Source organism: Trichomycterus rosablanca, chromosome 25, assembly GCF_030014385.1.
Source record: "Trichomycterus rosablanca isolate fTriRos1 chromosome 25, fTriRos1.hap1, whole genome shotgun sequence".
NCBI lineage: Eukaryota > Metazoa > Chordata > Actinopteri > Siluriformes > Trichomycteridae > Trichomycterus > Trichomycterus rosablanca.
The window spans coordinates 12,052,978-12,080,000 of record NC_086012.1 but is presented as its reverse complement, the minus strand read 5'-3'; the positions used below and the strand labels follow the sequence as shown (position 1 = coordinate 12,080,000).

General features: G+C 42.2%; 1 protein-coding gene across 1 annotated transcript; it reads right to left on the bottom strand.

The window, feature by feature from the left end:
- Positions 1–4,651: 4,651 nt before the first annotated feature.
- sh3gl1a (SH3-domain GRB2-like 1a) lies at positions 4,652–26,003 on the bottom strand. The gene is made up of 10 exons (XM_062987434.1): positions 25,888–26,003; positions 16,601–16,669; positions 15,279–15,351; positions 14,787–14,930; positions 13,124–13,257; positions 11,579–11,737; positions 8,666–8,769; positions 7,703–7,830; positions 6,540–6,584; positions 4,652–5,481 (listed from the first exon to the last, which is right to left on the bottom strand). The coding sequence occupies exons 1-10, from the start codon at positions 25,930–25,932 to the stop codon at positions 5,288–5,290; spliced, it is 1,095 nt and encodes a 364-aa protein (XP_062843504.1). The 5' UTR covers positions 25,933–26,003; the 3' UTR covers positions 4,652–5,287.
- Positions 26,004–27,023: the final 1,020 nt, after the last annotated feature.

Here is a 27,023-nt window from a genome sequence, read left to right as displayed (position 1 = left end):
CTCTCTGCAAAACTGACATTTTACTCTTATTGATTTCACATTTTAATTACATATTCTGTTGTTTACCCTGAGGTGGTTCTGACGGAAACCTGTTTCCCTACCTGAGGTTGAAGCCTGCAAGACGGGACTGCTGTGCCAACAAGCAGTGCTTACCAAAGGATTATTTATTCATTGCCTGTTTTACCACCGCTTTATCCTATTCAGGGTTGCAGTGGGTACAATTCGCTGGACACACAGACACAAGGAGAACATGCAAACTCTGAACAAAAAGGACCCGGACTACTCCACCTAGGAATCGAATCCAGGACCTTCTTGCTGTGAGGCGACAGTGCTACCCACCCTGGTTACTGAAGATGTATAAATGACTGAATGAATGACTTCTTTCATTTTAGAGTACATTTGGCTGGCGCCCAGGTAGCACAGCGGGATATTCCGCTAGCACACCAGCGCCGAGATTCTAGGTACCATCTAGCGGGCACAATTGGCAGTGCCTGCAGCAGACAATATTTGGCCATCGTGTCTGCTGGGTGGGATGGGTAAAAGGAGGCGTGAGCAGCAATATACCCTCCTCAAAAGCAGCGGAAGACAGATTGACTACACTAAATCAGGAGAAAAAGGGAGAACATGCATAAATAAATAGAAAAAAAAAACTGACAGCAGACTACATCGTCATTTGGTCTTTATTTAAGATGAAAATATATCATTTTAGTGTAGCAATAGAAAACATTAAAATATTATTGGAAGATGCAAATTGCAGCCCTGATCATAAAGCCGACTATTCCATTTGGCTCATTGTTCTTTGTGCTATATTAAGGCTATTTTATCTTTGGCACATCTCACATCTATAAAGAATCACATACACTGATCAGCCATAACATTAAAACCACCTCCTTGTTTCCACACTCACTGTCCATTTTATAGTCCATCTGTTTCTCTACATACTTTTTAACCTGCTTTCATAGTGCTCTTCAATGGTCAGGACCCCCACAGGACCACTACAGATCAGGTATTATTTAGGTGGTGGATCATTCTCAGCACTGCAGTGACACTGACATGGTGGTGGTGTGTTAGTGTGTGTTGTGCTGGTATGAGTGGATCAGACACAGCAGCGCTGCTGGAGTTTTTATATACCGTGTCCACTTCATTAGACACTCCTACCTAGTTGGTCCACCTTGTAGATGTAAAGTCAGAGACGATCGCTCATCTATTGCTGCTGTTTGACAGAGTTGGACATCTTCAAGACCTTCATCAGTGGTCACAGGACGCTACCCATGGGGCACTGTTGGCTGGATGTTTTAGGTTGGTGGACTATTCTCAGTCCAGCAGTGACAGTGAGGTGTTTAAAAACTCCAGCAGCGCTGCTGTGTCTACACACTAACACACCACCACCATGTCAGTGTCACTGCAGTGCTGAGAATGACCCACCACCCAGATAATACCTGCTTTGTGGTGGTATGAAGGGTATGACGGGGGGCTAACGAAGCATGTAGAGAAACAGATGGACTACAGTCAGTAATTGTAGAACTTGACATTTGGTTTGTTACAAACACCTCACATAAAATCGCACACTGCAGTAATAAAGCTTCGTCAGGCGACAGTGCTTGGGCCAAAAAAAGCTAAATGGTGCGTTTACGCTTCCCCAGATCATCATAACCATTACGGCAGAAAATGCGTAAGCACTCCCGGCTCGCCACAAACAGAGAACGCAAACACACCCTCCCACAATGCACTTCATTACAGACCACTAACAGAAATGACTGACACCCAATTTTATTACTGATTAAAAGCCCAGATTAACAAAATGTGCTTGCGGTAGAGTGAACATCAACAGCAATTCTGGGTGGAACCGTTGATGTGGAATAAACAACAGATATCAGCTAAAGAGGGAATAAAACGATTCTCTATACTATACAGATGTGCTGCTGATCTGAGAACAGTCAGGAGAGATAATACTAGATCAGCACACATGCTCCATTCCATTCAGAGCTGGTATATAACATCAATAATGCAATATGTTACAATCATGACACTTAAAAATATAAACATTGACAGTTCTTAGTGTTTTTCTTAGGATTTCTGTTACTGTGGCAAATTAACGGACTTAAATTTTCCCCAGTAAATAAATCTAATAATCGTAAATTGTAAACAATCTCATTAAAACAAATTATTAGGATATCAATCATGTACCCCAGCCTGAACCATCACCCAGATCCCATATAATTGTTTTTCAGTTTTGCTTAATAAATAATGGGTTGTAAATGTCAGGCCTTATGTTACATCACATGGTGTATTTACATGTACAGGTTAATCTGACAGACACCAGAAACATGAGCAGTATATCTGTTTATATATACAGTATATATACAGTATGTATAAATATATATATATATATATATATATAGTTAAATTGAACTACCAGCGATCTTCAAGAAGTTTCCACACTTTTCTATTGTGGTTGGAAACTTTGGTTGGTTTGGATTTAGCGCCATCTGTTTCCCATCTGTTTCCCATCTTTTTGGATGCTCAAAGAAGCTTTAAGGGGAAAAACATTTTCATGTGATGATGATGTGAAAGCAGCAGGGCATCAGTGACTACACGGTCAACCAAAAAGCTGATACAACGCTGGGAAAAATGCATCAAAGGGAGGTGATTATGTAGAAAAGTGATGTCATTTGTTTTTGAAATTATTAATAAATAGATTTTAAAAAAGTGTGAAAACTTTTTGAAAAGCAGTAAATCTGTAAAGTAGTTAGTTTAATGTCCAGTAGTGAGGTGGTACCTATTTTTGAATACATTAGTTAATTATATATGTATGTATATATACTATGTATGTATATATATACTATATGTATATATATGTATTGTCAGGCTGTGTATATGATTGATATATATATAAAATGGTAATAAACCTTTTGTGGTGGTTAACGGCACAGAATTATTGATCTACAAAAAAAGTATTTAGACACCTGACCTTGAGAAACGCCTCTATAACAGCAGTCACTCCTCAGATAGGACTTCTCAAAACTTATGTCTTTGGGAATTTGTGCCCTTTTCAGACAAAAGAGCATTTGTATGGCTGGGCACTGATGTTGGTCAAGAAAGCCTCAACTAATGTGATGTGAAGGCTTTTCTTCATGTCTATATAATAATAATAATACATTTAATTTGTAACGCACTTTACATTTGTGTACAAATCTATATAGACCTTACTTTGTGCACAGGGGCACAGTCATGCTGGAATATTTACTGTTGCTGCAAAGTTGGAAGAATTAAAATGTATAATTGTTTTATTTCACCTGTTAGCAAGTGTTGTGTCCTAAACACATGAATTCGATTATTAGAGATGGGGTTATAATACTTTTGTCCATATAGTGTATGTATACCAGAATCAACAGTGTAGCATATTGTATCGTCAGGCTGTGTATATGATAAATAAAATGACAGCTTTGGTTCAAAATGACTAAATCATTTACATGAGGACTTAAATAATCAGATTATCATTGTACATGTAAATACACTTAGTGATGTGAACAACACATTATAATTATAATTATATTTTGTTGAATAGGAACAAAATAGTAGATAGAAAGCAGTTCTGCTCTAATAAAAAAGAATGAACTGGAACAAATATCGTTATATAAAAACACAGAGCACAGTAAACAGTAACAGCGTGGCTAAAATTATAACAAGTTCAGTTTCCCTTTATAGATTTACGTCCCTGCACTTTCACAGAACATGATGGAGGTATATAATAACCTGCTCACTTCAAGCCCTCTGGAGAAAGAAAGTAATACAAAAGGTTCCTCAACCTCACTAAACCACAGTGGCTACAGAAAACTGAGAAAATATGGAGTAACTTGAGCAGTTCAGATTAAATTCACTTACTCAGACTAAGAATTTTAACACTCCTCCTCAAGCACCTTACCACTGTCAGCTGTAAACAAAACACAGGTGGCGCCCCACCCTGCTTTATATTTCTGTTTAAATGGATTTCCATTAGGGAGGCAAATCATATAGATCTATAACGCTAATAATGTTTCTAGCAACCAGGTTAGTATTGTGCAAACTGCAAGACTAATACATCAGTTTTACTACAGACATATGAAGACGCTTTAATTTAGTGTTTTTTAATGCATTTTCACTGGATTTTAGTGCCTCCAATATTTACCCAACTGCGTTGCTGACCCCGGCCCCGACTGAAAACTGCGAGACTGTCACGCCCCCTCCGACACGTGCGCAGTAGCCGACTGCATCTTTTCACCTGCACGAGGCGAGTTCATATGTGGATCAGCTTTGTATACGGACAGCCACACCCTGATCTGCATTATTCCTCGACTCGTAATTCGAGTCCCTATGCGGCTCATCCTACCCTACGAACATCAGCCAATCGTCGTTCATGCAGCCGCCCAGCCCAGCCGGATGTCAGAGTTGAGAGTCGACAGGTGTGCTAGCGTGTTTTACTTATGTGATCACGCAATGCACATCTGGATATGAGGTATTTTTACTAGAAATCTATTTTGACTTTTCTTTTCATTTTATATTGATGGCTTAAATCAAACACTGAACTCATCCTGCTGTTTGCACAAGACTTAACTGGCAGCTATAAAGTATAAACGTTTTTACTTGTTATTAATAACATAATTCGACATCTTGAGGCACAGATTACTGTTAATTTTTAGGCAAAACATTACTGGAATACTAAAGTGTAAGGACAAATTAGCAACACTTATTAAAAGAGGAGTTGGTGAAGGTCAGGTAGGAATAAAATATAAACTATAAAGACAATAATTCTGTACTAAGAGCAGAAATCAGTTCAGATTAATGAGAAACATTAATTTATATATATGATAAATTGCCTAATCCTACCTACAGCAAATTACTACACTACAAGTTACAGCCACTAGGGGGCAGACAGTACATGCAAAAACGGAGTCCAGTTGACCCATACTGTCAAGCATGGGCACAGACAAAATAAAACGAAGCATGACAAGAATAAAAAATAATAATAATAATAATTAAAAATATAGATATTAAAGGAAAGTAAAGAAAATAAATCTTTGGCCACTAAAGTAAATATGATGTTTTAAACAAAGTGACTTAATAATCAAAATAACCTCCTCCAATGGCCTTCACTGAAGAGACCTGCTGGAAAGATGCAGAAAAAAAAGAACAGCCGTCTTCCATGGTCTGATCGTGTTCCCTGGCCTACGTTTCCTGTCCGGTCCTTTCCATCTCATCATCATCATCGCACCCCTATCGTTAATACAGCCCCCCTACATCTCTGGTTTCAGCGAGACAGCGGCACCATCACCTCCACGTAGTTGCACGGGAAGAAACCTGCCTGGCCGTGCAGCGAGCCCTCGTACCAGTTCTCGTCGATCTGGCCGGTCAGCGTGATGATATCACCCTCACGGAATGCCAGCTCACCGTCGTTTTCGGGCTCAAAGTCGTACAGGGCCTTACAGCTCGGCTGGTCCGTCGCTGCACCAGTACACAGAGGGGGAAAAGAGAACAGGATAAAGCAACGATCCGATGCAGTGAGAACGTTACAGGTTATTAGGAATCAATTCTTAATTAGAGTTCAACAAATTACCTTAAAGGAAATTTTGTGCTACAGTTTTGGCGCAATATGAAAATTAGGATTGGTTAATCTTATTCTGGGTTTATTTATTAATTTTAATGCATTTTCTCTCCTTTTTCTCCCAATTTAGTGTAGCCAATCCACTGCTGGGGACCACAATGGCGTCCAAGGAGGGTGTATATTCGCCTGACACACACGCCCTCCGACGTGTGCGCGGTCCACCAATCCCTTCTTATTTACCCATACATTGGTGGATTCGTGCGAGGTCGGCTTCACATACGGAGAGCCACGCCCCGATCTCTGCACCTCTTCACTTTCTGTACAGGCACCTTGCAACCAAAGTCTTAACACAGCATTGATAACCCCACCCCTTAGTCCGGTCTTTCCCACCCAGCAGACTGGAAGCCAATTGTCTCCTGCAGGCATTGGCCAATTGTGCCTGCCAGAGGGCACTCGGAACCTGGAAGCTCAGAATCTTGGCGCTGGTGTGCTAGTGAATTATCCAGCTGTGCCACCTGGGTGCCTTTACATGGCATTTATGTGCTGCGACTACAAGCAAAAATGTCAGTTTCGAAATAATCCAAGGTAAAACTGGACGGGGTCTCACAGACCACGTGGAGAGCCACGCACTGCCATCTATGATCATCCACCCCCTCTTTCCCCCCGTGCAAGCGCCTCAACCGGTCAGCAGAGGCCACACTTACACTAGCAATGAGGAACCCTGTTTCAGCCATGGTCCCACCCCCTATAGACACACAGCCAATCAACTGAGAGCAGAGATTTGAACTGAAATTTGAACATTAGATTTGAAGTCACTGTTGCAGACACACCTTTTTGTATGTATTATTCATTTATGATTCATTTATTAAAACTGTATTAAGCACATTAATAAATGAGCACTTGGTGGTTTCATAGAAATGAATTGAAAACATTATTAAATGCTGTGTGGCCAACTTACATTGCCGTTTCTGGCGTACAGATGTACGGGAGGGTAAAACAGGGCCTTTAAAAAAAATCAGGTAAATTACTACACTCTCACATGTTAAAAACACAGTGTGACTAGTAAAGGATGTACAACCGGTTGGATCTACCTGTTATGACCAATCTGTCACCTGAGGAAGAAACTGCGAGTACTTATTTAGTAGCTCGAGAAGGTGAGCATGGAGGAGAAGTCTGAACAATGAGCTGTGCACCATCCTCAGGAATACTATGTGCAGAATGACACAGGAGGTGGGCAAAGGAAAGAACCATCCTTGCAAACCCCCTCCTAGTCCCCTATGTAGTGTACAAAAGGATTCTCAAGCTGCTTCTTGGTTAATCTGTGGAGGACCCTTCTGGAAAAAGGGGGAGGGTAGTGTCACAGTGGAGATATGCCAAAGAGTTTTGGCTCCCAACAGAGGAACACTTGCCAGTCAGTGAACAGCGTACCTTCTTAAGAACAAATGCACTGACATCTCAGTACAGAAATGTGGAATACCAAGGCACCAGGGTACAGGCCCAGTTCCACAGCTAATATGAGAGGAACAGGAAGGAAACAGGGATCTGGCGTTGCTGTGGCTGGCCCGAGTGTCCATTCAACACAAGATAGAAGTGCTTGACAGGTTTCAGAGGCATCCAGACCTCATCTGACTCTCCGAGAGGCCTTTAAAAGCTTCAGTAAGACAACCGATTGCTTCCTAAAAGACCCTGTGTTGATTAAGGCCACAAACCAAGATCCAGAGGCGTGGCTAAGAGCTGTGTATAAAATCAGGGCTATAATACAAGTTCAAACCTTGGCATTCTCCCCAGAGTTCTGTGGCCACTGTTGGTTTATGAGTTCTCTTCATCCACAGTCAACCGTTTTGAGAAGGATAAGCCAAACCCCCCCTTCTTTAGGGCTGACCAGTATCGTTCTGTATGAAAGCAAGACCAAGCTGCAGCTTCCCATGCACCCAGGTCTAAGGACATGCATGATTCAAGGACTGGTTTCAGTTATAGGTCTTACAATGGACTAGCTAAGCTTAAAACATTGTTAATAAATTATATTTCAATAACATAACTAGCTAACCTACATCACGAACATGCTCATAAAGATGATCATAAAATGTATCATGACAAGATAGAAGGTAGGGTCAGTCTTACCTGCCGAGGTGTAGGGCGGGGGCTCAGGTGTTGAACTATAGCCCCCGTTGGATGGCTCATCTAAATCTAAACTGGGCATTGGTTTGGGCATTCTTTTCCGACGTGGCTGAGACTGGGCGTTGTCCAATCTGTAACAAGGAGAACATCTAAGAGTCAAAAAAGCTGTTTGTTAGTTTAATTCTTAACGTCATGTCAGTTGCAATGGCTATTATCATGGCTAGCTAATAGATTATTTAAACGTCAAGGTGGTGGGTCCATTTCTTCATGTGCGTATGGTGGGTAAGAGTGTTTGTGTGACTATAAGGATCTAACTTATATGGGTAGGCAAAAGATAAACACTCTGGGCAGGACACCAGACACACACACACACAGGGCAACTTTAGTAGTTCCAATTAACCTGACTGCACTGCATGTCTTTGGACTGTGGGAGGAAACCGGAGCTCCCCGAGGAAACCCACACAGACACGGGGAGAACATGCAAACTCCACACAGAAAGGACCCGGACCGCTCGACCTGGAGATCAAACCAAACACGACAGCATACCAGAGCTGACATCTTGAACTCATTGGTTCGAATCTCAGCTCTGCTACAGGCAGGCCGGGCGCCTACACGAACAATGATTGGCTTGTTGTTCGGGGAGGGTGCTGGAGGGGATTCCTCTTAACTGACGCAATTATGACCTCTGCTGGCTGATTAATGGCACCTGCACCAAGTTGGGGGTGTGTTTCTTTGTGATCAAAGCTGATCCACATACGAACTCACTTCGTGCAGGTCAAAAGATGCAGTCGTATACTGCACACGTGTCGGAGGGGGCGTGTGTTAGTCACGGCTCTCCTCAGTCAGGAGTGGAGGTCAGCATAAGTAGAGAGGAAGAGTAATGCAATTGGGGAATCGAATCCGACTAGATTGGGAGAAATGTAAACAACAAGAGAGAAAGTGGGATGAGTAGTAAGAAGAGCCTACCTGTCCTTCATTCTGTCAGTGAGCTCCTCCAGTACCTGCACTGCCTGTCTGTGATACTGCAGCTGAGACTCCACCAGGGCAGAGATCTGACTCACCTGTTCCACCTGAAACATGCACCACATGCACACGCGCATTACAATAAGTGTGGGGAATTTAACCACACTGCAATGTCTACACGGGAAATCACACAGTACTCCTTTTGTGCCATTTGCTCTCTGTTGTGAGGATTTTTTGGCTGTTGAACATGACTGAATGAGCTATTAGGAAGGTTTTTAAGGTAATTCGTATCTTAAAGTTTCTTACAACTGGCAAAAACAGTCTCATCACAGTGATTGAATTCCAAATGGACCAGGGTTTAAGTGAGGAACCGACACACAGCACCCATTTCACTAGGCGGGTTTACACAGATTATCAGTATCGCGTACGGAGAGTCAGGCACTGCTCTCCATTATTCATCGTCTCTGTGCAGGCACCTCAACCAGCCAGCAAATGCCGCTAGTGCAGCAGTAACGTGTAATTGAGCAGTAATTGACCCACAATCATGTTTGTGTAGGCGCCCGTCTGGTCAACTGGACTCGGATCTCAGAGATATTGGGCTGGACAATAATTGGGATGCACTAAAAAAAAAAGGAAATTTGTTTATTGTTGTTTTTATTTTTATCTTTTAAATAATGTAGTTAATAAGGATGTAACGATGCACCACAAGACAGTTAAAAATCGATTCACATGTGTAACGATTCAAATCGGTTTACATGTATAATGACGAGCTTAAGAGGGGGGGTGTGTGATGACGACCCTGATCAAGTCGTCATCCCCTTCACCTCTAAAAACGCGCTGTACACGCACACACATGCGCATCACCTGTCGAAAACGAAAAAGTCTACGCAGCGTGTGTGCGTGTACAGCGCGTTTTTAGAGGTGAAGGGGATGACGACTTGATCAGGGTCGTCATCACACCCCCCCCCCCCTCTTAAGCTCGTCAGTCCTCTTGACGAGACAGAAAATCCGCTACGATGTTGTGTGTCCCTTTTCTGTACACGATGTCAAACTTAAACGGCTGTAGAGACAAGTACCAACGCGTTATCCTAGCGTTACTGTACTTCATCCTTCTGAGCCATTGCAGTGCTCTATGGTCCGTCTCCAGGATGAAGTGGTTACCGATGAGGTAATATCTTAACGTGTCCAGAGCCCATTTGACCGCCAGTGCCTCCTTCTCAACCGTCGAGTACCGCTCCTCCCTGGGGAACAGTTTTCGGCTACAGCTTGTGTTGACACGCTAAGAAAACCAAATTCAGGCTTGGATGGGTGATCTGGCAATATTTTCCATAAAAAAGTCCTAATAAATATGGCCATCTGAAGTTACATTAAATAAAACAACAACTATAAAGCATATTTAAAGTGTAGAATTGTTTCAACCATTCCCAGAAGTGTCTGGGACATATGCTAATGACAGGCAGATGGTGAGGGCTGCTGGGTAATTGGCTGTGAGTGAGAACGTCCCCTGATATTCTCTATTCCCTTGGGCGAAAAAACATAGTAATTCAGCACATGCTGTTTTATAAATGTTTTTTTTTTCCTTTAAGATCATTCGATCTGAATATGTAAGTATGTGGTATGTACTGTATGTGCGGCAGTTACACTCAACGGTTCCAACATACCAACAAAAGATAATTCGATCCGGACTAACCGTGGGAAGCATCAGGAGATTTGCAGCCTATGTATTCGGTTGCTTGTGTTGGTAATTTGGTAATATACACCGATCAGCCATAACATTATAACCACCTACTTGTTTCTACACTCACTGTCCATTTTATCAGCTCCACTTACCATATAGGAGCACTTTGTAGTTCTACAATTACTGACTCTGGTGGTGGTGTGCTAGTGTGTGTTGTGCTGGTATGAGTGGATCAGACACAGCAGTGCTGCTGGAGTTTTTAAACACCTCACTGTCACTCCTGGACTGAGAACAGTCCACCAACCAAAAATATCCAGCCAATAGCGCCCCGTGGGCAGCGTCCTGTGACCACTGATGAAGGTCTAGAAGATGACCGACTCAAACAGCAGCAATAGATGAGCGATCGTCTCTGACTTTACATCTACAAGGTGGACCGACTAGGTAGGAGTGTCTAATAGAGTGGACAGTGAGTGGACACGGTATTTAAAAACTCCAGCAGCAATGCTGTGTCTGATCCACTCATACCAGCACAACACACACTAACACACCACCACCGTGTCAGTGTCACTGCAGTGCTGAGAATGATCCACCACCTAAATAATACCTGCTGTGTAGTGGTCCTGTGGGGGTCTAACAAAGCATGCAGAGAAACAGATGGACTACAGTCAGTAATTGTAGAACTACAAAGTGCTTCTATATGGTAAGTGGAGCTGATAAAATGGACAGTGAGTGTAGAAACAAGGAGGTTGTTTTAATGTTATGGCTGATTGGAGTATATACATCTTTTTATAGATGCTTTCTATTTTGTGCCGCTTCTTTTCACCTACCAGTGGTAAATTATCAAAGAAATACAGCATTTCATGCTATGCCCACTGTGAATCAAAAGCCACTCACGAAGGCGGCTTAACCAGCCAGCACAGGCGCATTCGCAGCAGCCAAGAGGAGCCCTGCTGACCTCCCTCCCTACTCCCTCAGGAATGGCCAATTGTGCCTGTTTGATGCCCAGCCAGCAAAGTCGAGAGCACTGATTAATCTGAATTTGAGCACTCAAGCTGTCCAGTTTAAAGTGCATTGGTAGGGTTCCCAGATGCAGACATGCTGTAAGTGAATAAATGCACCACTGCCTAAATAGTATGTCAAAACAGGAGCGACACTACAACCCGAATCTGACACAGACGCTTAAAATTGGACCATATTGCCAGTTTCTAGCCCGAAAACACCCTAAGGCCATAACTCACATCAGTTTCTAACAGGTTGTGCATGCTAATCTCTGCAGCCTCTTTGGATTCGTGGAACTTCTCTAAAGACAGGCGGAGCTCCTCGTCTGGAATCTTCCCCTGCCGCTTCTTCTTGTAGTCGTAATCTAACCGGCGGCCTTCCAGCTTCTTAAGTTGTTGCTGAAAAGAGAAACAAAGACACAGAAGAGAACAAAAAGGTTTTTTAATGAAATCGTGGGCAGAAGGATGGTGACTCATTTCTTTTGGTGGGATTCATTTGAAATATATATTTAAAATCAAGCCAAAAAAGGTAGTCATGTGATTTAGATCCACAGGGTTATAAAATACATAAAAAAGACATTGGCAGTAGAATGAGTCAGTGCACACATTGATCTGTCATCGTTGAAGGACGTCGATTTTTTAGCCCTAAACCATTTTAATATATCAGTTGCAAAACTGGTTGCAAACTGCTTCTAAAAGCAACATCAACAGAACAGCTGTTTGGACAGAGCTTCACCTCCTTTCAAGTGCCACATTTAAACCACTGCATTAACTTTATTTGTCCAACCTCCTTTGCTTACAAATCAGTAATTACATACATCTGCTGTAATGCTTCACATCTTTCTACATCCTACTAGCTTCTAGCTCCTTATGGGCTCCTCACTTTAGCTTAATCTCTCAATGGAGCTTCTTTGCAGAGGAAAACTGACCTAAAAATAGTTTAGGTTAAAATGTATATTACATGAGAAGCGTTTTATGCTCACAGCGAGCCTCGGCGCAAATTACAGCTTTGTTCAGTGCTTGGCCTGAACAGTGCGAAAAAATGTCATCAAACTGCGAATATGAGACAAATCTTCATTTGTGTGAAATAGCCATCAAATCCACATATGTCTACATTTCGCTGGATTTTCCTCACTGTTTCACTTTTAAACTTGTGTTACAGCTCGGGGTGCTGAGAAATTGTGCAAATTAGATTTTCCATGAGAGAAAAAAAAGCTTATTGTGACTTAATGTATTAAAAGAACGACACAGGAACACCAAACTTCTTTTGATTATTACTGGTCATAAGTTCTTGCCACTAATGGAATTCCTCGGTCGTTGTTTTAGTACAATAAGTCACGTTAAGCTTTGTTCAAGTTAAGCATTGTTCCTACTGAGTCTCTTTTATCTCGTCATATCAAATAGTTCGTCTCATTAGAGGCACAACAGTGGGAGTTCGATTTCTGTTTTCCTGGAAAAGCATATTTTGCTCTACACCCAGGTTAACTAAGTGTTGCCCATTTTATGCCTCATCTGACCATAATGCCCAAATCTAACCAACGTTTCAGCAGCATTTATTAAACTCTGGGTGCTTACATGTTGTGGATAGAAAAAAAAATGTATAGCCGTCTGTTATGCCAGCTGACCACTGAATCTCAGCGGGTGCTATTGACCATCCAGACAGTCGTTTATATAGACATGATTGGTTGGCTCTGCCACATGGGTATGGCAGAAGCCCTGCAATTAATTGAATGTAATGATTTTGTATATTCCATACTGTCAGTTTAAAATCCTATTAAGTCATACCTGGATGTCCCTGAGGTCCTTGTCTACGATGGTTTGGAAAGGGTCGATAAAATTCTGCTTAACATCAATATCCAAGGAGTCCTTCACTTCAGCCATCCTCCTCATCGATTCACCCACCTCAACAAGAGCGCCACCTACAGATCATACAACACATTACACCGAGGTCCATCGTTCAAGTATCATGGTTAAGGCCCTAACTAATAATGGGTCAAAAATAAACTTGTACGCGAACCCCAACCTTGTGGAGGCTTTATGTTACATCTTGTAAACCACAGTGGGACCAGATTGTACAGAGAAAGTAAAAAATCATGGACAGAATGTGGGTCACTTGGAAAAAAGTGGTATTACACTAGCCCACCATCACTGGGATACTGAGAAGGGAGATGGCTGAAATAATGTAATGGATTAACACCATGTCCAGGGTCTTCCTGCCCTGACACAGGTCTATGTAGTTTTTCTCCTGACTCACAAACCTGAGAGGCTCACTGCAAAATAATACACGCGTCCACAATTTTACCTTTTTTGGGGCGTAACAGTATCCATTATGTGAGCCTGTTTGTGTCAGACACCAATTCTGGTGTCAAGATTTCACACATGAAATCTGATCTGATTATTATTCTTTAATCTCATCGCTCTCCTAACTTGCTGTACTTCCTGTTCCAGCCATGTAAGTGATCCAGTGCACACTCACTACTTCCTTTTATTTTACTAAAGACAGAACAGTGAAATGACTGTAACCACATCTCATTTGCAAACACACTGGCAGGTAGCAGGTAGTGGACATACTGCAGGCACAAGTAGTCAAATACCGGCACATGTCAATGATGACAGATCGTGACCATGTATGAATAATAGATTTTGGCCATCTTGGGTACTTGGGTACTACCAGTTCACCAAATTTAGCTGGTAAACCAGTTCGAACCTAGATCTCAGCAGTGCACAGACACGATTGGCTATGTCTCTGGGGATGGCTAAAGACCTGCAAGAGAGTGGCACCTTGTACAGGGTATACTTGGCCTTGCTGTATAAATCATGTGTTTCCTGGTAAAGGCAACCCTGACCAGGATACATTGGTGTATGAAAATTAGATCATTTTAAGGTGAAAAACACAACAGTAGAAACATCAGTGCTAGTCTAATATTTCCTAAAATAACCCCAAAATCGGATGACCCCAATATTTTTCCTGCTGCTTTACTAAGGGTGGCAATAAGGTTTGTAAAAATAGCAGTAAATATATAGTTAACCAAAAATTTGTGGTGGTGCAGCGGTAAAACACTAGCACACCAGAGCTGACATCTCAGACTCATCGATTCGAACCTCAGCTCTGCTACCGGCAGGCTGGGCGCCTACACAAACAATGATTGGCTTGTTTGCAGGGAGAGGGCTGGAGAAGATTCCTCATAACTGCTGCAGTTACGACCTCTGCTGGCCTGCACAGAGACGGCGGATCATGTGATCAGGGTGTGACTCTTCATACACAAAGCTGATCCACATACGAACTCCCACGCGCAGGTAAAAAAATGCAGGCGGCTATTGCGCACGTGTCGGAGGGGGCGTGTGTTAGTCAATATCAGTAGAGAGGAAGCGTAATGCAATGGGGTAATTGGATACGACTAAATTGGGAGGAATATTGGGAGGGGGGGGGGGGGAATCACAGTCATACCAAAGTTAGTGTCCTCTCCCATCTCGCGGCCGTATTTAACCATGCAGTCCGCGAGCACTCCCTCTGCCTGTGGATACCCAGTACTCTTCACCTGGCCTCGGATCTTCGACACGGTGTTCAGCATGGAAAGCTTTGCCCGGGAAGCTGAGAAACAGAAAACACACACACACACACACACACATTTACAGTACAGTACAGTACGATCACATGTTTTTTAAACATTTAAACATATAAGCTTACTATTACTCATAGAAACAAATACTTAAACATTTTCCATCACTTGGCAGAATGTGAAAAAGGTGCAACCTGGGTGTAACTGTTACATGTAAAAATGCAAAGCAGACATCATTTGTGACCTGGTGTTTACTTAAGGGCTTAGCTGTTACTGCTCCAGTTGTGCTGTATAATAGCAGCCCATCATTCAGCACATCATGCAGGACTGAACTGTGATTTCCCCGTATGCTTGTAACGTACTTCGGGGGTAATGGTTACCTGGGTTGGGCTGCAGATACTCCGAGGTCCGGGTGAGCACATCGACGATGGCTTTACTGGTGATGTCAGCTTTCTGTTTAACACAGAGTGGAATAAGAGGGAATGAGGAGATGAGAGAGCCAATACTTTACATTGTGAAGATTAGAATTCAGGTAAAAACTAGAGATGTACCGATCGGGGTTTTTGGCACCGATTCCGATCTCCGATCTCCTTTCAGGGACATCGGCCGATAGCCGATTCCGATCGGGGGGGGGGGAGGTTTAGCAGTAAATAAAATAAATAAACTTAAAAAGAGCCTCACAGTGAAGATAAACCGGAGCAGCGAGCGCGCGTGTGTGTGTGTGTGTGTGCGCCTTTAGAAGAGACGCTTTGTTCACAGTATCGCTTTAAGTGATTCATTGATTCATGAGTCGATTCGTTTTATGTGAAGCGTAAGTTTCTCTTCTCAGTTATCTCTCCGTGTTTACTGTTATTAATTAAATGTCGTTGGTTTTAAATAAGCACCGGTTACTACAGAACATTTTGTGTGACTCTCTTACATTAAAAAGCTTAATTAAAAAGCTTAATTAAACTGCTGTTACCACAGATCTGTAACCGACCGTCAGACTCGTTCCGTCTAAGGAGCTAAAAGTTTTCTGATCCTAAAAGTTCAGCAGATGATCCTGAACTAACGAATTTGCTAATGAATAAACTTTTGCCTCTGATTGGCTCTGTAACGTCTTCTGTTCTCATCTACATCACAAGTAAGAACCGCTCACGATTTACCAAAGTGAACCAGGAGTTTATATACCGTGCTGATAGAATCGACTCAGATGTGACCGGGTTGAATTATCTTTTTAAAGTAAATATTACAATCAGCAAAATTACATCGTATGTATGATGCACAACGTTAATGATGTTATTTTAGGTCATGAAGAGCTTTCACGATGGTTTCTGTGCGATGGTTGATGAATGGTGATGTGATGGTTGGTGCTTCGTAGCTCAAAGTCTGGATCAATCCACTGAGCTGTTAACTTAACGTGATCTTTATATATCACACGATCGGATCGGCTACTTTTAGGGAAATATCGTCCGATCGCCGATAGCATATTTTGATTAAAAATCGGCCGATACCGATTCGTAGCCGATCGATCGTCCCATCTCTAGTAAAAACGTTTGTTCGAACCAATGTGCTCCCCCACAAGACATAGCCAATCATGTCTGTGCAGAACTCATCCCAGACAATCATGTCTGGGATTCAAACCCTGAATCCTAACAGTAGTGGACTAGTGTATTTTACCGCTACGCCTTTGGACCTAGTACAAACATGGCCAGGTTCTCACCCTCTCCAGGTCCTTGAAGTCTTCATCCAACTTGGTGCCTTCTGCTCCTCCTACCTTCTCACTCACCATCTAAAACACACACACACACACACACACACACACACATGAATTATAATACACACTAAACTTTATGCTGATATATACACTATATGGACAAAAGTATTGGGACAAGTTAAGTTAGTTAAGTTAAGTTAAGTTAAGTTAAGTAGAACTTTATTGTCACTATAAATTGCAGGACGGGAAGACAGGATAAGAAACAAGAAATAATAAACATCATTGGGAGGATAGGAGATAAAAAAAAACAGCAACCAGATTGTGCTCCCTGAGGAGCCCACTATGGTAACATGAAAAAGAGCTCCTTACAGCACACAAGCACATGTAAACAAAACATAACATAGTCACACGACCAGCCACTAGTAGGGATGAGGGGATAAAGAGTAACCAGCTGCGACAAGCAGCCATCTGGTGATTCGCAGCCAGACCAGCGCGCACTACAGACCTGTCATGCCGTGTTGGTGGAATTAAGCTAAGAGTGGAAAACGTTGGGTTGGGGGTTGGGGAAATAAAGTTCTGACAGTCAATTCGTGCAGCAGAAAAAGTCTGTATAAAGTTCACGATGAAATGGTTGTTGACAGCTCTCTTACTGCCCCGAATGAACCAGCCAGTGGAGGAGGGTAGGGTGCTTCGCAGCAGATTCTCTGGAGGAATTTTCTTATCACCAAGGTCGTTGATGATAACAGTGGGAGCCAAGTGTAGAAATGACATGTTGTTTTTGTCTGAGCCCTAATAATTTAACAAGAACTCACAGAATTAATGCGTCTCTGATCCATCTCATTTCGCAAAGCCGTTAGTTTCTCCAGAATGGAATCCATGTTGCGATTAATAACCACAGTCTGAGTTCCAACAGCTCTACCCACCATATCAATCAAATTGGGCAGTTCCTTGGGACCGTTGACAACTGACCCAACTTTTTTAATTTCCCGATACAGCAGGGCTAAGCCTAAACCAATCAGCAGAAACCCCACAATTGAAGTTCCGAATAGGTAAACATCCTCTACGTCCTCCAACGAAAGAGGTGCCAGGCACACGACTCTCCACTTCCCCCACGAGTCCGTCGCGTATCCTGCCATCTGCGTTCCATCGGGGCATGTGGGTTCCCCCGAACCCGAACTTCTCGATGAGAAGATGGTGTCAATAGCATTCGGAGACCATTTAACCAATTCCATAATTTGTTCTTTGAGGAGCTGTGCTGAGAAAATCTCTGTAGAGTAGAGTAGACGAGACAGTACGATACAGGAGAGGCCAAGCAGGACAGATAAGGGAGGAGGGAAAGAGCGACCGCCTTCCACGAGAGCAAGAGCAAGAAGCCTTTGAACAACACTTGCTTTCAGATAAAATAAAGTGGTCAGATATACAAGTGGTAGCCTAGTGGGTAGAGCTTTGGACCATCAATTAGGGATGTCCCGATCAGGTTTTTATGTTCCCGATCCCGATCCGATACCGAGTCTCAAACCGATACTTGTATTATCTAGATATTGTCTAGATAAAAACTGGATAATACTGTTCACACAGTGCACACTTCAAGTACATTACAGTTATTCAAATTAATCCAATGTATATGTTTTACAACTGAATAGCTCTGTAGTGCTGTAGGAAAAAAAATTGCCTGCATCCAAGCTATCGCTTAATGTTCTTTAATTTTTACAAAATAAAAGTAAACAAACTTAGTGCAGCATTGTAGTACTAAAACTAGAACACTCAAAATGAAGTGAAGGTTCTTTTTGAGGAAAATCAGCATCTCTGCCGTGTTAGCGGACAGCCGGTTCCTCTTCTCATCATATAATAATAAACTCGCTGTATTCGGCTGAGTGTTTATTTTTTAGGTGCCGTATCAAATTGGTAGTAATTGTAGATCGTTTGCTTAAATGATATCTGGTTTGTTTATAAGCCACCGTACTTGTTGTAACTAAGCCAATCAGAGTGCTTGATACTGAGATGTCGTTCAGTCTTGTAACATGGTGCTGTATGTTATGCTCCTTTCATACTCGGATTAAAAGTTATTGTTTTGTAAACCGGAGTGCTCCTTGACTCACACACCATATAAATAGTAAAATTCTACAGTAATGAAAGCAGCTCTGCTACTACCGCCTCGTGAAAGGCTCGCATTGCAGACATTACACTTGCTTGACCGCTGACGTAAAACAAAGGATCGGGCTTAATAAAGCCAATACTGATCAGTTAAAAAATGCCTTGATCGGGCCCGATTCCGATCTTTGAGATCGGATCGGGACATCCCTACCATCAATTGAAAGGTTGAGAATAGGAACCCAGCTCTGCCTTGCAGCCACTGTCGGGTCCTTGAGCAAGGCCCTTAACCCCCATACTACGACTGACCCTGTGCTCTGACCCCAGCTTCCAAAAGAAGAATTTCGTTTTACTGTATACCTGTATATGTATATATGACAAATAGATTCATTCTATTCCAGAATGACTGTACCCCTGTGGTCAAAGCAAAGTCAATACAGACATGACACTCCAGTGGCCTGAACAGAGCCCTGACCTCCACCCCACTGAACTGCATTGAAATGAACTGGACCAGCATTAGTGCCAAGCTATACTTTTAAATGCTCTTTTGAGTGAATGGGCACAAATTCCCATAGACATACTTTAAAAGTCTTGTGAGATGCCTTGTCAGAAGCAGAAGAGTGAGAAGGCTGTTATAGCTATTATAGCTGAACCGATCACACAGAGGTCACTCTAGTTTAATACCATTTGCTTTTGCAATTGGGTGTCCAACAAGCTCATGGTCAGGTGTCCACATACTTCTGGTCATATAGTGTATACATGATAAAAAAGATACAACCTAAAATCCTTTCTAATGCCCTGACGAGGTCATTTTTATTCATTATGGATACAGTATGTCTGATCATTGCCTCATTGTTATCAGCGATTCAATATTGGTGTGAACAGAAGTGTTCCAGATGTGCATTTTATCAAATATAATGCCTTCAAAGACTCTCATTCTTGTACTGCACCTTACAACAACCCCAAACGTGACACCTTTTGGAATTTCCTGCAACACAGAACATGATATGAGCTCTACATGAGCCGACTTGCCCACTAAGGCATCCACAGGAAAGTGTTCATAAATAACCTAAAAACATCCTCTACTGGAAAGATCGACAGTAAATAATAGGGTAAATATTACAGCGCAAAAAAAAAAATGAGTCGCAGGTTGTAAAAAGTGTGTTAACAGTGTAACATACAGTTTGGAAATAAGTATGCAACTTTTATTATCAGTAATTAATATACTTTCAGTAAATGCGCCTGGGTGGTGAAGCAGTAAAATAAGCTAGAGATAAGCCATTACCACCTCCTTGTTTCTACACTCACTGTCCATTTTATCAGCTCCACTCTGCATGCTCTGTTAGCCCCCTTTCATCCTGTTCTTCAATGGTTAGGACCCCCACAGGACCACTACAGAGCAGGTATTATTTGGGTGGTGGATCATTCTCAGCACTGCAGTGACACTGACATGGTGGTGGTGTGTTAGTGTGTGTTGTGATGGTATGAGTGGATCAGACACAGCAGCGCTGCTGAACACCTCACTGTCCCTGCTGGACTGAGAATAGTCCACTGAGCATATTGTCTGAGCAATTAAGGGTTAAGTGGCAACCTGGCACTGGTGGAGCTTGAACTGGCAACCTTCTGATTACTGGACTAGTACCTTAACCACTAGGCTACAGCTGAACAAAACTTACCATAGCATACGTTTACATATGTAATATTAGGGCAGTAGTGACTTAGGTTGGCTTAACATACTAGACCAGTGATCAGAAAGTCGCAGGTTTAAGCCCCACCACCACCAAGCTGCCATTGTTGGGCCCCTGACGCAGCAGTAGAAACACACGCTAGCGCACCAGGGCTGGGATTTCGAATACATCGTATCGAATCTCAGCTCTGACGTCTGGCTGGGCTGGGTGACTACATGAACAACGATTGGCGTGTTGTTCATATAGGGGTGGGGTTTTAAGCCGAATAGGGACTCCTCGTAACTGATGCACTATGACCTCTGCTGGCTGACTGATGGCACCTGCACAGCGGTGGGGAAAGAGTGTGTTGATCAGGGTGTGTCTCTCCGTACACAGTGGTCCGCATAACGCACTTGCCTAGTGTGGGTGACAAAATGCATACGGCTGCTGCCCACGTGTCGGAGGGGGCGTGGGTTGGCTTCCTTCTCCTCAAATCAGAGCGGGGGTCGGCATTCGTGGAGAGGAAGCGTGACGCAATTGGACGCGCTAAAAAGCTAAAAAGGCTGCCGGTTCAATACCCACCACCACCAAGTTGCCACTCTTGGGTTGAGTCCTTAAACCTCAATGATTTGCATTGTATTATATGACAAGTATAAGTTGCTTTGGATACAAGCTGCCACAAATGTTAATGTAACTGAGAACTAGGGGGTGTATGATTCACTGGTGAAAAAGCATTTACAAGTATAAACCTGAGTTCCTCTCCCGAAAGATCCCCAAGGGTCTCTAAGCAACCCAAAAACAATGGGCGCAAGGTATAAATTCAGCCTAGGGGTGTGCGTGGCAACTGCTCTAATGATAGTCTATGGCAGTGGTAGTGCAAGCGGCAGAGGCATTAGTCAGGGGAATTAGAAACTTCTAGAAGGAAAGGGAGGGACAATGTAAAATAATGTACAGTAGTAGTCGTGCTTATCTTGACTATACTTGTATGTTTTATACTGATTAAACTGAATGGCCTTACTGTAAATACTATAAAGAAATGTGAAGAATGCCTTCTTGGACACGCCTTTATATACACTGCCTGGCCAAAAAAAGGTCACCACCTTAATTTAACTATGCAAATAGTTGGATAATTACTGCATGGGTGATTATGTTTCAGCTGGCAACAAGTTATTTAACCCTAACTGATGCAGTGAGTAGCTTCTCATTTGTTAAACAACCATGTGGAAAGACACATCCTGTGGTGGTGGAAAAGATGTTAATCTGTTTCAGAAGGGTCAAATTATTGGCATGAATCAAGCAGAGAAAACATCTAAGCAGAAGCTGAAACTACTACAATCGGGTTAAGAACTGTCCAACGCATTATTAAAAAGTGGAAGGACAGTCAGTGGGGAAACATCATCTTCGAGGAAGGAATGTGGTCGGAAATAAATCTTGAACGATCGTGATCGGCGATCACTTAAACGTCTGGTGAAATCAAATCATAGAAAAACTACAGTAGAACTCAGGGATGTTTAATAGTGACAGTAAGAGCATTTCCACACGCACAATGTGAAGGGAACTCAAGGGATTGGGACTAAACAGCTGTGTAGCCTTAAGAAAACCACTCGTCAGTGAGGCTAACCGGCAAAAACGGCTTCAATTTGTGGTCTGATGAGTCCATATTTACCCTGTTCCAGAGCGATGGGCGCATCAGGGTAAGAAGAGAGGCGGCTGAAGTGATGCACCCATCATGCCTAGTGCCTACCGTACAAGCCTGTGGGGGCGGCGCTATGATCTGGGGTCGCTGCGGTCGGTCAGGTCTAGGTTCAGCAACGTCATGTGTCCAAAGAATGAGGTCAGCTGAGCTGATACCTGAATATACTGAACGACCAGATTATTCCATAAGTGGATTTTTTCTTCCCTGATGGCACGGGCATATTCCAAGGGCTCAAATTGTGAAAGAGCGGTTCAGGGAGCATGAGACATCATTTTCCCACATGGATTGGCCACCACAGAGTCCAGACCTGAACCCCATTGAGAATCTTTGGGATGTGCTGGGGAAGACTTTGTGCAGTGGTCCAAATCTCCCATCATCAATACAAGATCTTGGGGGAAAATTATTGCAACTCTGGACAGAAATAAATGTTGTGACGTTGCCGAAGCTTGTGGAAACGATGCCACAGTTCAAGCATAAAAAATCAATTATATAAAATGAATTATATGTTTCCAGCTGAGTACCACCAAACTGCCGACACAAAATTGGAAGCATATAATTATTTTATATACTGATTTTATTCACAAACTCCTGAACTTATACTATATATATATACAGTATATATATAGTGCAGCTAGTGAGACAAAAATTGATCCTAACCAGTTCTGTTCGTCCACATGATACAAACCATCCCAATGATCTATGTTCTTCTAACCAATTGTGATCTGCACATGAGAACTTTGCTACTAACAGCAGCTATCTGGCAAAACTAGTAAAGCTTCATATGCCAGATTTACCACACCAGGTATAATAACTGATCCTGCCGGCCGGGTGTCGCCTGCACAAAGCTATTTGCCATGTCACACTCTGACTCAACAGTCTTCAGGACTCTGACCTGATTTATTACTGATTAATAACCTGATGCTCGGACACGTCGACTGTACAGTTGTTCGATGCAGGACGGCGGGTTTAATCCAGTCTGATTTATTATGTAGGCCCGTCGTGGAAAAACACAACTACAAAAGAATTAATGCATGGGCGTTACCTTGCGTTTTAGTGCAATACCTAGAGCTGAAGCTGTCGGACAGGATTCTGATCGCTACCACAAAGCGGGAAACAGGTTATGCGTTTAAAATGTGGACACATGCTTGGGCGCATAACCACAACAAAGCTGAGATTGCAGAAAAATACTGGATAATATATTGTCAGCTTCTCAGCTGCACTTGTTACTGCATATTTGTTACACTTCATTTTTTAAGTTAGAACACTGTGAAAGAGAACTTCGGCTTATATCCTCAGTAAATATAACAAATAATGGTAATTAAAAGATCCTAGAAAAGGTTTAATGACCACTGTCATTGTCCTTGTCTGTATTGGCCATTGACGTAGCAGTAACCTCTAAACAGGTTCGAATACAAGTATGTCATGACTATTAAAAGCAAACAAGTAAAGCTGCATCACCAGCAAGACACAATGACGTAATTCCAAAGTGAATACGATTACGGTATTACACCTTGAACAGCGTCACATGACGTTAACATGTCTGAATCACATATGGCTTTCCACTCACAGGCCGTACTTGAGCAGCTCGTATATGAATCTAATTCATAACATGTATCCATGTATAATGCAAGGAAAGCACATCAGTGCCATATTTATAGTTTAATGACAAACAAAACATTAGGACCACCCCCTCCCCTAAATTCGAGAGGCAATGCATATTGTAATATATAAAATTTTGGGCTGATAGTGGTTACTCAGAGTACATGAGTTGAATGCAGCAGATATATGATCAACATAATCACCTGACTGACTTTGATAACGCTCACTCGTTTGGCTAAATGAGGATTGAAGTATGTCCAAAACAGCAAGGAGGGACAAGATATTAAGAGTTTAGGCGGCCAATACTCTAAGGCCATAAAACATCAAGGTTAAGGCGTCTGGTACGAACCATCAGAACAGCTACTCTGGTTCAAATTGCAGATAACTTTGATATGAAATGGGTGATGAGAACCTCACAGAACCCTTCCGTGTATTGACCTGCATAGTCACAGGCCTGTCAAAGTGCCTGTGCTATTACCCTGTCCACCATTGAGAGCACGCACAATGGACATGCCGGCATTGCAACTGGACATCCGAGCAATGCAGGAAGATCGACTGGTCTGACAAGTTCTGTTATCTCCGAGATCATGTGGATGGAAGGACACATGAGCATTGTTTAACAGTGCTGGAAATGGCACCAAGGTGTATTGTATTGTACTGACACCAAATGAAACTAGTTCTAGTAATCGAAAGGATGTCAGTTCAAGCCCCTCACTTGGGCCGCTGAGCAAGATTCTTAACCCTGAATTGCTTGAATTGAATTGTATTCGGTCATAATTGTAAGCCACTTTGGATGAAAGTGTGTGGCAAATGATGCAAATGTAAAAGCCACACATCTGACCCACCACTCTGCTGTTTGGTCAACTACCCAAGATTACCCCAACATTACTATACTTTTAATTGATTTATTATTGACCTTTTTGTACCCGTCTATGTCAGTGGCACCCGTCAACAAACTGATCAGGGAGGCTGGCTCAGTCTCGGGCTTCGAGTTTCGAGTTGGTGGTTGGAAGGAGGTCACTGAATAAACTCACAACCATATTTGACAACCCATCACACTCCCTTCGGAGGACTTTCAGCAACAGGAGATCGTTTATACCAGCAGCGATCACGCTGTATAATGCTTCACTAGCCTGGGACATCATCGAACACTAAAGTACTATCAGGACAGACTCATGGAGCATGTTTTAGCACTCTGTTTATAACGACTATACTACATATCTGTTATTATTTAACACTACAACAGCTTAGTATATCACATATTACATATCTCATCTAAAATATTTAATGCTAGGATACTTCTTAAGTTTTTTATATGACATAATACATTTTTTATTCTATTTATTCAATTACATAGTGTTACTTGTGTACTTTAATTCTTTGTACTTAATACTTTTTGCTTTAATGTACCTGGAGCTGCTGTAATAACTGACTTTCCCGATGGGATTAATAAATCCATAAATCCATCCATCCATCCATCCATCCATCCATCCATCCATCCATCCATGTGGGTCTTACTTTAATCCAGCAACCACACAAGCCTTCAAACTTCACTGGAAACACTTAAAGGTATTCCTGATCAAATACAATAACTGTTATTTATGTTTTCTGAACAGCTGCATTAGTGCCACACCTGTATGATGGGCATGGGGCCAGGGGTAAAACAACAGGCAGTGTATTGTGATGGGGCAGGAGGAGTTCCTTGGCAATTGGGCCACAAATATTAGGCATGTCATTTTGGTCCATGTGCAAATTTAAGTCCACTGTATAGGAGTATTTTGAATAATTAATTAATTAATTTACAGTTTAATCAATTGAAAGCAATAATTATTTAGGGAGCACTGGAACATATAAGATCCTAGGTGGGTCACTAGATAGGGCATTGATGACATTTGATTTGAAATGTTACCCTTCATGTTTGGATCTTCCTCAACAGCCTGAGGTTACAATAAATTAATTAAAATGCCATATAGAATAAGTGGCAAGTTAAATTTTAAGCGTTTTACAATGTTTCCTTTCAAAACTATTAAAAAACAGGACACGAAGTTTCATTTTTGATATAATTTATGCAGGCCGTGTTTCGAATTACATACTACCATACTAAGTAGTATGCCTAATTAATACGCCCGGAATGATATCGTTCCTGTGATTTACATACTACCTAGTAGAGAAGTACGCGATTTAAGACACAACCATTGTTTACCTCATTTAACTTCATTCAGAAAGGTAAACTCGCTTACCTGACTCGCTTTATAAAACTGCTTCTTCAAGCCAGCGACAGACATCTTTGCATCTGCTTGTCACACTTTAAACCGCTGTGAAATATTTCACTTTATCACTAATCAGTTTTTACAAATCCAGAAAACTCCTGACAACTTCTTCCTGCCCCACTAACTTCAGAGAAAATACTGTATGTTAGTGTTTCCCACCCGTATTCAAAACTCCCACCCCCGAACTAGGATTGGATGATAGATTGTATTGACAAGCCAACCCACCAATCAAAGACAGGAAAGTCCTCGGACGGAGTGTCATCATTAAAGATAAGCCAATCGTTAAAATGGGGGCGGAACTTGTAGCGAAACAGGTGGAGAAAAGTTCAGGCTCATACTGTGGCACTTCCGCCTCACGTAGTTTTAGTTACGCTTAGCCCAACCACCGCAGGGATTCAGGTTCGAATCTCAGTGGTGCTGTTAACCGGTGGGGAGACTACACAGACCTGATTGGTAAAATATAAATAACTTTTAGGGACTGTTTAGAACTTGTAGCCTAGCTGTTATTTACTGGACTAGTAATCCAAATGTTGCTGGTTCAAGCCCCACCACTGCCAGGTTGCCACTGTTGGGCTCTTTTATTTATATATACAGTGTATCACAAAAGTGAGTACACCCCTCACATTTCTGCAGATATTTAAGTATATCTTTTCATGGGACAACACTGACAAAATGACACTTTGACACAATGAAAAGTAGTCTGTGTGCAGCTTATATAACAGTGTAAATTTATTCTTCCCTCAAAATAACTCAATATACAGCCATTAATGTCTAAACCACCGGCAACAAAAGTGAGTACACCCCTAAGAGACTACACCCCTAAATGTCCAAATTGAGCACTGCTTGTCATTTTCCCTCCAAAATGTTATGTGATTTGTTAGTGTTACTAGGTCTCAGGTGTGCATAGGGAGCAGGTGTGTTCAATTTAGTAGTACAGCTCTCACACTCTCTCATACTGGTCACTGAAAGTTCCAACATGGCACCTCATGGCAAAGAACTCTCTGAGGATCTTAAAAGATGAATTGTTGCGCTACATGAAGATGGCCAAGGCTACAAGAAGATTGCCAACACCCTGAAACTGAGCTGCAGCACAGTTGCCAAGATCA

Coding starts and splice junctions, on each gene's coding strand:
- sh3gl1a (XM_062987434.1), bottom strand. CDS start 25,932: ATGTCTGTCGCTGGCTTGAAGAAGCAGTTTTATAAAGCGAGTCAG. Junction 16,670..25,887: donor AGTTTTATAAAGCGAGTCAG/GTAAGCGAGTTT, acceptor TGTGTGTTTTAG/ATGGTGAGTGAGAAGGTAGG. Junction 15,352..16,600: donor ACTTCAAGGACCTGGAGAGG/GTGAGAACCTGG, acceptor TGTGTTAAACAG/AAAGCTGACATCACCAGTAA.